Source organism: Parasteatoda tepidariorum, chromosome 7 (assembly GCF_982258835.1).
Source record: "Parasteatoda tepidariorum strain Cologne lab strain chromosome 7, Ptep-v5.0, whole genome shotgun sequence".
In the NCBI taxonomy this organism is placed as follows: domain Eukaryota; kingdom Metazoa; phylum Arthropoda; class Arachnida; order Araneae; family Theridiidae; genus Parasteatoda; species Parasteatoda tepidariorum.
The window spans coordinates 17697096-17710860 of record NC_141761.1 but is presented as its reverse complement, the minus strand read 5'-3'; the positions used below and the strand labels follow the sequence as shown (position 1 = coordinate 17710860).

The 13765-nt window shown below is 28.7% G+C and overlaps 1 protein-coding gene across 8 annotated transcripts in view; it reads left to right on the top strand.

Annotated features, from left to right (window-relative positions):
- The window catches only part of LOC107439027 (tyrosine-protein phosphatase non-receptor type 9), a 28817-nt gene extending 22250 nt beyond the window's left edge, over positions 1-6567 (top strand). For all 8 annotated transcript variants that reach the window (XM_087167423.1, XM_043054746.3, XM_087167420.1 and 5 more), the window contains 2 exons: positions 4067-4274; positions 5622-6567. In XM_087167423.1, coding sequence (XP_087023549.1) covers positions 4067-4274; positions 5622-5848 — 435 coding nt within the window. In that variant the 3' untranslated portion in view covers positions 5849-6567. The remainder of the gene's footprint in view (positions 1-4066; positions 4275-5621) is intronic.
- The last annotated feature ends 7198 nt before the right edge of the window (positions 6568-13765 follow it).

The following is a 13765-nucleotide window of genomic DNA, read 5'->3' as shown; positions in this document are numbered from 1 at the left end:
CAAGTTTTCTCCTATATTTCTTCCCCGTGGACCTGGAGTTTCCAATCGTTTTTTCAGTAGTAATTTATCGTTTTTGGTCATTTAAATATGCTTTCAAATTCCGTTTTTCTGATGTTTATTTGGAAATTATTTATCATTTTCAGCTCCTTTCTCATGGTTTTTTCAAATTCCAATATTTTTTATACAATGTTTTTAAGACTTGCATTTTCAAATTTGATTTATCACATTTTGACGATTTCTTCATAATTTCACATGGTCATTCATATGATAGATTTTCTGCAGTTTATCACTATTTTTTTTTTTCTAATCTTTTCACATAGCTTTTAAAATTATGACAGTTTAAACACTGTATTATTATGAAATGAGGATTTCAAATTTGAGTAATCACTTTTTGTAATGTTCGATTTGTGACTATATCAAAAATTCACATGGTTTGAGTTCTTTTACTAGTTATTTACCATTTTTGTAGCATTGTTTTTTTTTTAAAGTTCCGATATTTTCAATAGGATGTTGTGACAGCGGGAAAATCTCATGATCAATCTTCTTGACAGGTTCGATTCCTGAAGATTTTATCAAAACTTCACATGGTTGAATGTGTCCTTTTTTAGTTATCATTAGCATATTTTTGGGGCCTTTTTTACATGGTTTTTTGAGCTCTGTTTTTTTTAATGCATTACTATGACATGGAATTGAATTTGATTTTTCACTTTTTTACGTGTTCAATTCCTCCATAATCCCATGTCTTTTCCCTATTGTTTTTCAGTGATTTCTGCCTGTTTTTTCTAAATTTGATGTTCTCTATACAATATTAGGACAAGCATGCATTTCAAATTTGAGTCACATTTGTTACGTGCAGTTAGCAAATATTATATTGTTAATCTATGTCGTTTATAGATCTTTTTTTTTTTTTTTTGGATAGACATTTGATTCTTTTCTGGCTATTTTTGTGTGACCTTTTTTTCAATTCTGATACTTTTAATATGCTGTTGTAGTTTCCGAATTTCGTATTTAAGTAATCATTATCTTGACACTTGATTCGCGAAGATTCCAGCTCAGATTCACACTAGATTCCAATCTTTGTTTCCTCAGCTATTATAGTTGCTTATCGTTTCTACAGCTGTTGTGACGTGGTTTTTAAAATCCTGATATTTTTAATACATTATTATTATAACAAGCAACATTTTCAAAACATGAGAATTAAACTAATTTTAAAACTGGTTTATAGAACAGAATTATTTTAAGTTAAACTATCTCTTCAAAAAATAGGATTATTTTTTAATAATAAAATTAAGAACTTTGTATATTTTGGATCTTTTAAAAGTGACACAAAGTTTTGCAAAATGCAATGCACCTTTTTGTGATCAATATTCTTTTTCTTGTAGGAGAGTATAATGCCCTTTTCTGTTTATATCTTCTCCCTACCCTTTAAGGTCTAGAATAAAACCTATCTTACTTTCAAATACACATTTTAAAATATTAATCTGTCCATCAGTATTATTATTTGATTTTCCTCTGATTCATTATTTGTTTTAAATGATAATGTATTCTTTTATTTAATAAAATCTATATTATATAAAACGCTAATACGTATGTATGTATCAATAAAACCGATGATATTTCTTTTTTTGCATTGGCAACAGTTTTCATTTTTAATTGATAGGCTTCGGCGCGCAAGAGCACGTAGTGAGCATCATATGGCTAATCTATATTATATAAAACGCTAATATGTTTTAATTGATAGGCTTCGACGCGCAGGAGCACGTAGTGAGCATCATATGTCTAATCGGGTGAATTCTCACCGAATTATCAAAAAAATTCTCACAAAATTATCTTCAGCGAAGCCGATGCTTTACATCCGGCATTCAGTACTATTTCATATTGTTTTACAACACATGGTTTTAGCCCTCTGGTGTGAAAGACTTTAAAACAAAACTTACAACAGTTACTTTTCTCAACAACTGAAATTTAGAATAGTGTGATTAAGAAAAATATGTGAACTGCTTGCAATTTCAAATTAATATTGAAATGCACAGGTTTAGAATTTTCTACAGGGAAAAGTTTTCGGAACTTCAGTGTTCAAAAAATTATACAAAAGCTAGACGTTAAGAACGTATCCAATGAGCGAGCAAAGCGAGCATCGAATTGCGAAGCAATCCAAAATGAACTGCGAAAGCAGTTGCGGGGGTTGGCGAGCGCTAGCGAGCAGGGGGCGAAGCCTCCTAGTTAAATATTAAAAATCATCTGTACGATGCAGGGAAAATCTTGAACTTACAGGTAGAAGTCAGGGAATTTGAAAATGTCTTCTCACTGGACACCCTGAGCTGATTCCTTGAAAACCAATGCATTGTGTTATTAATTTCCAACATTAATGTTGCTCAATAGTGAAAATTAAATTATTGTACATGAGTGTACATTCGAATAACTACTCTATTAAATGAGAATAACTACTCTATTACTACTCTCTAGTTTAAATTAAAAAAACAATAGAATAAAAAACGAAAAACACACTTTTCAGGAACATTCAATAAGTAGTAGAATGTGTAGTTATTTCGATCGTCAGTTAAACTCTTTCTTTAAAAAAATAATAATAAATCAAGTTTTTTATTTGAAAACTTTGGTTTATAATTAGTTAAATAAAATTCTTGATTGAATTGTATTATTAAAAATGTCATAGAAGTATGTTTTTGAAACTACTAATAATTAGTTTTAGTACATAAACTGTTTTATAGTAATACGTTAATTTAAACTAGCTTAATTTCATTTATTTTTAACTAATTTTGGTACATAAAAAAACTTTTATATTAATACATAATTTAGGCAAATGCAGAATAACTGTAGATAAGCTTATATACGAAGAGAGACTAACTTAAATCTTCATAATAAAATAAAATCTTTTTATAAGAAGAAATAATCTGACTTTCATTTCGTTGCATTTTTTGTACCATACTAATAGTTTTCTTCTAATGTTGCACAAATTTTAAGATTTAGATATATATTTATAATATTTTTTAAAAAAAATAAGAAATAGTGTGGTTTTAAAGATTATGCTTAAAAATTAAGATATCAGAATATCTCTCATTGACCAGGCAAAGCTTTGCACCGAATGTGGAAAAAGATCCAAAAAAAAGAAACACTGAAAAATATTTACAAATAAGTAGATTCTAATGTATTAGAAATACTTGTGACTGGCTCTTATTTAGAGAGCTCTCTTTGACGATGCTATCAATTATTTAGTTTTAGAGAAGCTAAATTCGAAAAAAAGTTACTTTACACTAAACATCTAAACTAAACATCTTAAACAAACAGACCTCTCATTTTTTAAAGTAAACTAATTATGATATGAACTTAAGTGCAAGCTTCAGCAAAAAAGCATAATTGTTAATTTATTTATAGTTCTATCATTTATAATTGGTAAATTTGTTTTTACACATAATTATGTCAAAAGGAATAATTTTTATTGAGGCTAAATTTTATGCATCGATCTAGTTTTCACTGCACCAACACAAGTGGCATTTCTGCACCAAGAAAATTACATTAAGTAAAATTAAAATCACTTACAAAATATCATGTACCTTTGATAACATTTTGAAGTCAGAGGAAATAACCTCTAAGAACGACCAACCTCCATTACCGACTGTTTTACTCTGGAACAGAGTCTGTTTGCTCCCGAGCCTTTTCTATGTACACTTTTTCTGCTCATTAACGTTTAATTCTTTGTGATATTGTTTTTAATGTAAATCAAAAAATTATTCTGTAAGCACACAACTTTTCATTGTTATGAACAATGTTATTTATGGAGTATTTATACCTAAACTTACTACATATTATTTTTAATTCCAATGCATCATGTAATATTGAAGAAAGAACCCTTTCAAGTTTTAGATTTTTTTTAGTGGTAGATTTTGTTATTGATAATTGAGTCAATAATATAAGATTACTGCAGGCAATTTGTGCATTCGAATAACTTTTGAAATTCACTGTTATTTCTTCATTGTGTAAATGATGGTTTATTGTAGTATTGATTTACTATAACAAATTTCACTTATTTTTTTTTATCATTCCTTAGCAAAATACTTCACAAGAAGTTGCGCACATGCAGTTTACGAGTTGGCCTGATTATGGAGTACCTCCTTCTGCATTAGCTATGTTGGACTTCAGAGATAAAGTTCGAATGAAACAAGATGAAGCTGTTCGTTTAATTGGTGTGCATTGGCAGGGACATCCTTTGGGGCCACCCATTGTGGTACACTGCAGTGCTGGGATCGGGCGTACTGGTAAGGACACCTTTCGCATTATGACAAAGAAAGATTTTCAGTAAAAACATTATTTACAGAGACTTATTCATCTTTAATTTTATTAGTTGTAGTAATTAAATACTTATAACTTCTTTAGTAAGTGACAATTTAACTTAGTTATACTTTTAGTCTTGTGCAATTTTTCAAACCTGTATTTTAAATAAAAATGAAGTATCTGTATTTAGTAGTATTGCTGAATTGTTTATCAAATTAGCAGTTTTGAATGTCATTCATAAAAAAGTGTCTTTTTTTTTTTAATGTTTAACCGTCCCTTCTTCAACCTTTCAAAGGACTTGAATAAAATTTTAAAAAGAAAAGTTATTAAATTCAGCAATACTAATGAATATAATTAAACCATGGGACCCAGTTGCCTTTCAAGTTACAAGTGAGTATTGCGATTAACTTTTCTGTCTGAATGTCTGGAGATCTAAGAGATGCATAAACAATCACATAATAACTCTTCAATAACAAGGATTTTACAAGCTTCATGGATGGGGACCACATATGCCCCACCTAAACCCAGAGCACCTGAATGACATGACAGGGTATGTCCTGGTCGAAATTCTTGAGTCAATAGTGCTGGAATAGCAAATGTTCCTTTGTTGCATTTTGTTGATTGCAAACTTACACCTGCTACTAGACGACTCTTGTCTTCTCCCCATTACTTGTATCCCATCCTATTAATAAGAACAATAATAGTTCTTGGGTCCATAATTTTAACTCGTAAATTAAAAGCAGGTCCTTTGTTTATGTACCTATTTTTAGAATACTTATAAAATAAGAGCAAAATCTCCTGGAAGTATATCTCATGGGGAAAAATATTGAAATTGAAGAAGAGGGGGTTGTATCTAAAGTTTGAATTTTTTGAGGGTGTGATAAGGTTTGAAGAAATTATTGCATGGTGCATGCTTTTTAGCATACCTCTTTTTTGTTTTTTGCACACCTTGCACGTCTTTGTGTTTTCCCCTCAGTTGGGAGATGTTCTCCAGCATTAAAGAGTCTTGCTTTTCTATTAGACGTTTGCAATAATGTGGATTTGAGGAAAGAGTTCCTTATCATATTCACTTCCTTGCTTGCACTTCCTTTATATAAATAGAGGTTATGTATATGAACTAGATTATTCAAATCTAGGAAATCTGGCATGCTGGTCATTCTCACTCATTTCCGACTTGCCAGTTAATACAGTAAGTCTTGTTCATCATGGTTATTTAAATATAGATAGTAATCAACTTATTTATTTTTAAAAGATAATATAGGTCTAAATATATATGCTATAGTTTGCTAGCATAATGAGCAATTTTCCTGAACTACTTTGTTTTTTTACAGGTACTTTCATAACATTAGACATCAGTATTAACCGACTTGAAGCAACAGGATACATTGATATTGTTAAAACTGTTGAAAAAATTCGATCTCAAAGGGCTTACAGTATCCAAATGCCAGACCAGTATGTCTTCTGTCATTTAGCATTGTTAGAATATGCCCTGTGCCGTGGCTTGTTAGAAGATGTGGATCTTTCTGGCTTTAATGATGATGATTCTGAATCAGAATGAACTTTTTTTTTTTTAAATTATTTGTTTCAAAGAGAAAAAAAAATAGTGCTTGTTACACTCTAAATTGAATCATAAACTACTCACCTTGGACCTCAAGATTTTATTACAAACTCATCAATATTCATTATTTGAATTAATATTCTGCTTATTTCACATACTTTGAGTTTGGAATTTTACTTGAATGTACTATTTTTTTACCGGGATTAATACTGTTTAATGAAATCTAATCAAAATGCCATCTTATTCAAACTTTCTGTAATAATTATAAATTTTAATTTAATTAGTATATACTAGGAATTGATTTTCGATTTTCATTAGTATTATTACTATTTTACTGACTGTATTTATTTTGTTTTTTGGTAGATGTTTTGTTAGGATTTGTTGCTTGTTAAATGTTTAGCATTGGTGGACATTGTTACATTGGTATTTAACAATTGTAAATATCCAATGCATTGTGTATTTTTTAAAAATATTTTTCTACGTTGAAAACTTACTGCTTTTAATTTTTTTACATTAGTTATAATGTGAGTGAATTTCTAATTCAAGTGAATGAAAAAAAGGAAGAAATTTTTATTATTATAAGAAACAAATTTTTTTAGCTAATTTCGAAAATAGCTAAATAATTTTTTATTCCTCTCAAACAAAAAAAAAATGGTTAAACTGACCTCAACAAATTACTTTCTGTTGGTATATATATATACAGGTATAGGACAAAATAATAGGAACACCTGTACATAGTACTGCTATGCACCGGTGTTCCTATTATTTTGTCCTATACCTGTGTATCTATATATATATATATAAAATTAACAGTTAAAATTTTTTTTAAAGTAATTGTTTTGTGCGTCTCATGAAATTCAGTTTTGTACTAAAGGATTCATATATTCACAATAATAAGGAATGATTTTTATAATTATTTTGAAAATTTCAAGTGTTATCTTTTTTTTTATGAATGGTGTCATATTTTTGTATATTTACTTTCTTGCCAAATTGGTGTATTTATGTGCATTTCTCTATATAAATATCTCTTTTTCCAGATAATAGTTTTTATATTTTGTTATACTATGTGTTTACATTTAATAAGGTTGAAAAAATCTTTTTATTTTTGTATATAATTTTATTTATATATGTTTTCATCTTTTCTTTTATGATTGTGAATCTAAATCATTCTATGTTAAGAAAAAGGTAATAAAGCCTTTACTCCAATAACAATATACTTTAACTATGTTCAAAATTGCTAGTTGAGATTATTTTTTTCTGTTACCTAATTAATCTTAAACATGAAATGCAAACTCTGTACAGAAATCAAATTTATTTATGTGTTTTTTTAAACTTGTTTTATTAATTTTATTTCTATATGTGGTGCTAAAAATGTAGATTGTAAATAGTTACGAAAAGTCAAAATTTAGTATGTTGTGTACAACCTAATATAGATATTAATTGAAGAAACATCGATGTTGCCCAATCATATCAAGAAATGTAATTAAAATTTAGGTATATTAACTTAAGTTCTTTATGCAAGCTTTTTGTTTGATGAAAAACTATCATTTCGTGTTTGGATTAAACATACCTCATACTAAGTCATTGTTTGAAGTATAGTGATGCACAACCTTACGAAGTGAGCGTGTGGGTTCACGCTTTTAAGGGACACAACCTTGTAAGTTAAAAGTAATTTAATTATTCCTATAAAAACAATTTCCAAAGTTTTTAAATGTATTATTCTATTTAAATTAAACATCCTCATAATATGTATAAAACATGATAATGTAAATAAATAAATAAAATTAACATTTCTTTATGGGGAAGCAATTTTAATATATTTGAATGTGTATAAATGAAATCTTTTTTGTCATTAAAGAAAATTTTTAAATGTTGCTAATTTTTTAAATAAAAGTAAGATAAATTTTTTAGACATTTTGTTTAGATTTATTTGATAAGTTAAAAAAATGTATATGTATAAATTTTTTTGTCATAAAAGGCTGGAGTCGCATAGAAACCCTTCAAGGGTCACATTTGATCCCTATACCTCAGGCTGTGCACCTCTATTCGAAAAAATCATTTTTTGCCACATTTTGAAATGAAAGTTTCAAGTTCATATATCAAAAAATATGATGGGCTGTGAATTATCTTTTTATACTGTCGCTGCTACAGTACAGCCATAATTTTTTAATTAAATTCAACTGAAATTCTATATTGTTACAGTGCCTGTTCATCTCAGCACAATTGTACCTGCGTAATAACTTTGTGCATTTATTGCACTTTGATAATCATATAAAGCTCGTCCATTTGACATCGTTTTAAATGTCAGTCCACAAATCATTTCTCTAAATTAAGTGCAATCCAAAAATGTAAGTATTTACTTCAGATTGTGTGTTCATAGACTAGTATTTTTTCTTTTCTTTTTTAGTATCTTTGATCTTCTAATATGTGTGCGTGCAATATAACATTAGCCAATTCAGATGTATCTGAAAAATAGCATTGTTTAAAATTTAGTGTGTTAATTGTTTTTAATGAATTGTTTTGAATATGTAAGTAGACTTATATAACTCTTAAAAACTAATTTTTAGATTTATGTAACTTCTGAAAATGCTCAAAAATACATTTAAAAAAAAGTTGTTTGTAATTCCAATTATTTCTAGTTTAATGAATTTTTCGCTTATTCCTAAGCACATTGCTCAGCTGGTTTGAAGAATAAATTCAGCAATATCCCTCTGAAACCTCTTTATACTAAAAAATGGCTTTGTTAATTTATGATGTGGATTACTTGCATTTTTAGTTTTGCCAACAAAGTTTTTGTGTTTTAAGATAGGGCTGCAAGTAAAATGTATCTTTAAGAATTATCTTCAGTTATATCTGTTTAATTGCAGTTTATAATTAAGCAGTTCCTTATAAAAAATTTTAATAAAAGAAATTTAGTATGATAACAATAATTTGTGATGAGAAAATAAGTGTATATAATGCATTTTCAATTGATAGTCTTATTAGCTTTAAATAAAAATGATCTTTATTACAAATTTGAACTGGTGATCTACATTTTTCTAAAATTTTATGTCTTTAAGTAATGAAGTTCTAAATTGCAATAGATTCAAATATCAATTATCTCATCATACCATTCATTTAAAAGTGGTATATTAAGTAGTCTTTCTGCAACGGAAATTCTTGAAAAACACATTAGTCAATTTTCTTCCAGTGCATTTTTTTTTAACATTGTTCATTTTAATGTTGTTTACTTGTAGTCTTTCTATAACAGAAATTCTTAAAAAATATATTTATTAAATTTTTTTTAGTGCATTTTTAGATTAAGGTATTATTAATTTTGTTTGCTAGTTCTCAGATGATGAATATCTAATCAAGTTTTTAAGTTTATTCATTACTTTTACTACCTTGGTTACTTTTTTTAAATTTTAAATAATTAGATGGGAAATCAAAACATTCATATTTATGAATGCTTTTGGATATGAACTTAATATAATGCCTTTATGGATGTATATACATTTATATATTTATTCAAAGGCAAAGTTCTATATTTTTCCAGTTGTTCTTCAAAAAACCCAATTGTTCAGAAAATAAAACTACTAAATATATGTATTAATGTAATTTTTAAAAAGTATGATTAATAGCAATATTATTTTATGATGATTTGGAGCTGTAAGTTTAAAATCTGTGAATGTGGATGTTTAAGTTATTATAGTTTAATAATTATTCAATATGAACTAACATAATAATTGAATTCGTCGACGGATCCATATTCCTTAAATGCATTAAAAAGTTTCTTTGATAACTTTTTAATGGTAAAAAATGTATTGTAATAATGAATAATAACTATCAGAGTAAAAATATTTTAATTTTCATAACTTATCAAAAATTTTACATTTCTCTGATTAATGGTTTCTCAATTCTGTCTACCAGTTCAAATTAAGAAAAAAAGTATTTATGTATTAACTATTTACAAATAAGTGTTGATATATTCATAATTTCTAATACGTTGTGTATTATTCTTTAATATAATATAAATGTTTGTAGAAATTTTGTACTATTTGTATATCCATTATTGAATTCAGTCATGGGATACATTTTTGTCTTCTATTTATATATTGCTGTATGTCTTGTGAAATTTTTGTAAGTGTTACTTTTGTCTGTAGTATTGAGCAAAGGTGCTTTTTTCTGAACAAAATTGTTGTGATAAAGCTGTACAGCTGTATAACTAGTCATTATGTCACGACCTTTTTTTTTAAATAAAACCATTGTTAAATAAATTGGAGTTGTTTATTGCATTATACATTTTTCTAAACATATTTCAGTTTATGTTGCTTCAATAACTTTATCATCTTTTTTGTACTTTAAAAAAAATAAAAAAAATCACCAGTGAAATTTAGTTGCATTCATTATAATAAATTGCTTTAAATATGTTACCTTATGTAAAATCTTACTGTGCATAGGTCACTCAGTAAATCTTAAGTTGTTCAATTCGCTTTAAATGTAAGCATTAACAAAACATTGTAAACTTGCCATGTTATGTTTTGCATATAACCACCCATGCAACTAAGGCAATACTAAGAGTCTACAATTGAAAACAGAAATTGGCAAAACTACTTAAGGCTAAAAAGTAAATTGCATATTAAACTTTTATAATAGACTGTACTAACAGCTGATGTTGTAAATTTCACGCGCTTATTGGTCGGTAAATTTCACCGGCTTATTGTTATGAACTAGATTTGGTAATATATTCTCTACAATTAATTTTTTGTCTTTTATTAGCCTTTTACACTGAAATCAACTCAGGAGACAAGGGTGCCAAGTAGTTGCACTTTATTTGTCATGTAAGGATTTCATGTTAGATTGTTGGGTTATAAAATTTCAGCAATCTTGTCATTTTAGCCATAAGGGTTATTCCTGATTTTTTTAATGTTACCAATTCGTGTTTGAAAATTAACTCGATACAAGTGTTTCTAATACCTTTAATTAAACAAAGTTTTAATTACAAAATATTCTCAATTAATTTTATACTTAATGCTGGATTTATTTTTTGTCTTTATCATTTACCATTGTGTATGTAAAAAAATTATGAAAAAGTCATTAGAAAGAAATTTTTTTTTCACATGTTCGATCGATAAGTTTCTAAAATACTTTTTGAATTAGAATTAATTGCATCAATCAGGATAATCTGAAATATTATTTAAATAATACCAAAAAAATGCTAGTACAATAATAATTTATTAATGAAACAGAGTATATTTAGAAATATTTAAAATTTTTGAGTGTTAATCTTAAGAATGTTCCTAAAATATCAAATATATATATATATTTATTTGAAAAGTCAAGTAATCAATTTTATTTTGGTTTTATAGATATGAAAGTAAAAATATCTTTTTGTCTTGTTATTTTTCATTTGTAATTTTCGCATAGGCATAATTCGCTAGGTCAACAAAAAAGAAAAATAAACAAAATAAATGAAAATATGTTTCTTATGAATGTAAAGTTATAAACAACCTTATAATAATTTAAGAAACTTTTACGTTGTAAAAGCTTCCGTTCTTTCAAATTTCTTACAGAAAACTGTACAGTGGATGAAAAATATGTGTACAAATTATAGTTATTATTATTTATGCTTTATATGTCATTATAGTAATCTTATTTATTATTAATGTATCAATCTCCTTTATAACTCACTATTTTTTTTAAAGAAAAACCCGCAAGAATTTATTAAAAATCATTTTTTTTTTCTTTTTTTGACGATGAAGCATTTTTTTTCTCCTAATATTTTGAAAATATTACAAGGCAGGTAAAATAAAAATTTATAAAAATAAGACAATAATTATACTAAACACATATGGCCAAGAATATGCAAAAATTTGGAACAGAAAAAGGGTAGACTATATTTGAGGGTGCCCCTTGATTCTCGCCAAGTTGTGATTGCGGTTGATCGCCAAACTGGGCGATGTTGAAACCCAATCGTGATTCTGATTGGTTTAGATTTCAGCGTTAGTTTTAAATGTTCAATGGTATATGCAATTTCAGAAACTTGAACTGGTGTTTCTTATGGAGTGCCTGTCCGCGAAGCGGACAGTTGACTCCTTCATATGAGCTTGAGCAACACCTCCTAGAAGTATGAAGGCCTCAGCACGGATCAATTTAGTAGTCCGATGTGACGAAGTTAACTGCGCAGTTGATGAAAAATAAGAAAGATTTCATTACGTTCGGGGTACTAAGCTGCGTAGTGGTTGAAAATACGGCGTATGTCATTACGTTTGGACTACTAAAGGATATTTATGGTAACCCGTGCAGAGGCCTACTCTTTTCTAGGAGGTGTTGGCTTGAGCCCGTGGGCGCCTGTAATGTTGACAATGGAAAGATGGGTAGAGTGTCGAGCGAAAACACAGAAGTGGTAGTCACAAATCAGTTTAAACTAATAGTGAAAGGACCTAAAATGTAGTGGGGATGTACACAATCCCTTCAGGGGAGTTATGTACTGATGATATGGCAGATGTGGGGAAAAAACAAAGTTACGATGTGAAGAAAGTGGCAGTATAAAAGTTAGGTATAAGCTAGGGGTGGCATGCTCGCGAGTCGGGGATCACCCTTCTGGTCATTACCCCTCTCTGCGAGCATCCATATATGTAAAAAGGGGGGCCACTATTTGAAATATTTTGATAGTATGCAATCTGAGAGCAGGAATGCAGTTATGGGGTTGCGGTTCTTCATATCCACAATTAGTTCTTTATTTATCAGGGTGGGTCTTTGTGGGCAAATCAAAAAACAAACTTTGTAGCAAATCAAAAGACAAAGAACCCCTGGGTCTTTGTTTTTTGATTTGCTATAAAAACTAGCATTTGATCTGTTTATAAAATTCATGATTGGGTCTATTTTAAGTCATTTTTAATGTTAATATTTGGTAGATAGCGAGGCGCACCAGTGATGAGGCTCAATATTTTGTTTTTGGACTATTTCAAGTTTTTTTTTATTTGGGTATTGTTAATTATATTACCCCAGGCGGGGCATGCATTAGTAAGGATAGGCCTTAGGCATTGTAAATATAGCAAGCGTTTTAGGTTTATCGGGAGGGATGAATTAGCATTCAGAATAGGTTTGAGGCAGTTGTATGCTGCATAGGATTTATTTATAATATTTTGTACGTGGAGGCTCGACGTGAGTTTATCATTAAAGGTTACGCCTAGGCGACCTTATTAGTAATTGGGATTTTATCATTAAAAAGGATAACGTCACTGTTTATTTTTTTGTGCCCTTTTTTCCGCCTAATAATCATTAGTCGAGACTTATCAGTATTAATCGCTATTTTATTGTTGCGACACCATTGTTCAATTGGTGGTATTTGTTCGTTAATATTTTTAACTGCCTGATCAGGTTTTAATGATCTCATGGCAATCGCTGTCTCATCAGCGTAGAAAGCAATAAAATAATTATGGTTACTATAGTTAATAGGGAAATCGCTAGTGAGGAATTTCAGAGGTTCGTTAGTTCTACGTTGGATACCGGCTGGTAAGGTTACTTTTGCTTCTGGTCAATAAGATCGAAGGTATGTGGGCAGTCATAAAAAGCGACTTTAGAAAAAATTATCACCACCAGTCCGGTACCACAGACACCTTTTTCGATTCGTATTTCGCCGAATTTATGTGGCGATGGAGGTACATATGATAAATGTCTATTCTATTCATGATAAATTTAAACAGTATCTAACTGCCATTAGAAAATTCTGTGCACCTAAACCTGAGGATATTCAAACTTAATGAAGAAGTGAGTTGTTTTTTTTCCCTTTTCTTTCCGTCCATTAATTTTTGTTTCGATTCGAAATGCATTTTATTGGGTTTATTAATTTTGCTTATATTGGGTTCATTGCAGTTTTATAAAGCTTTGGCCGATGTTTTGTTGAAATTTTCCAGTGTTTTATTGAAATTACAT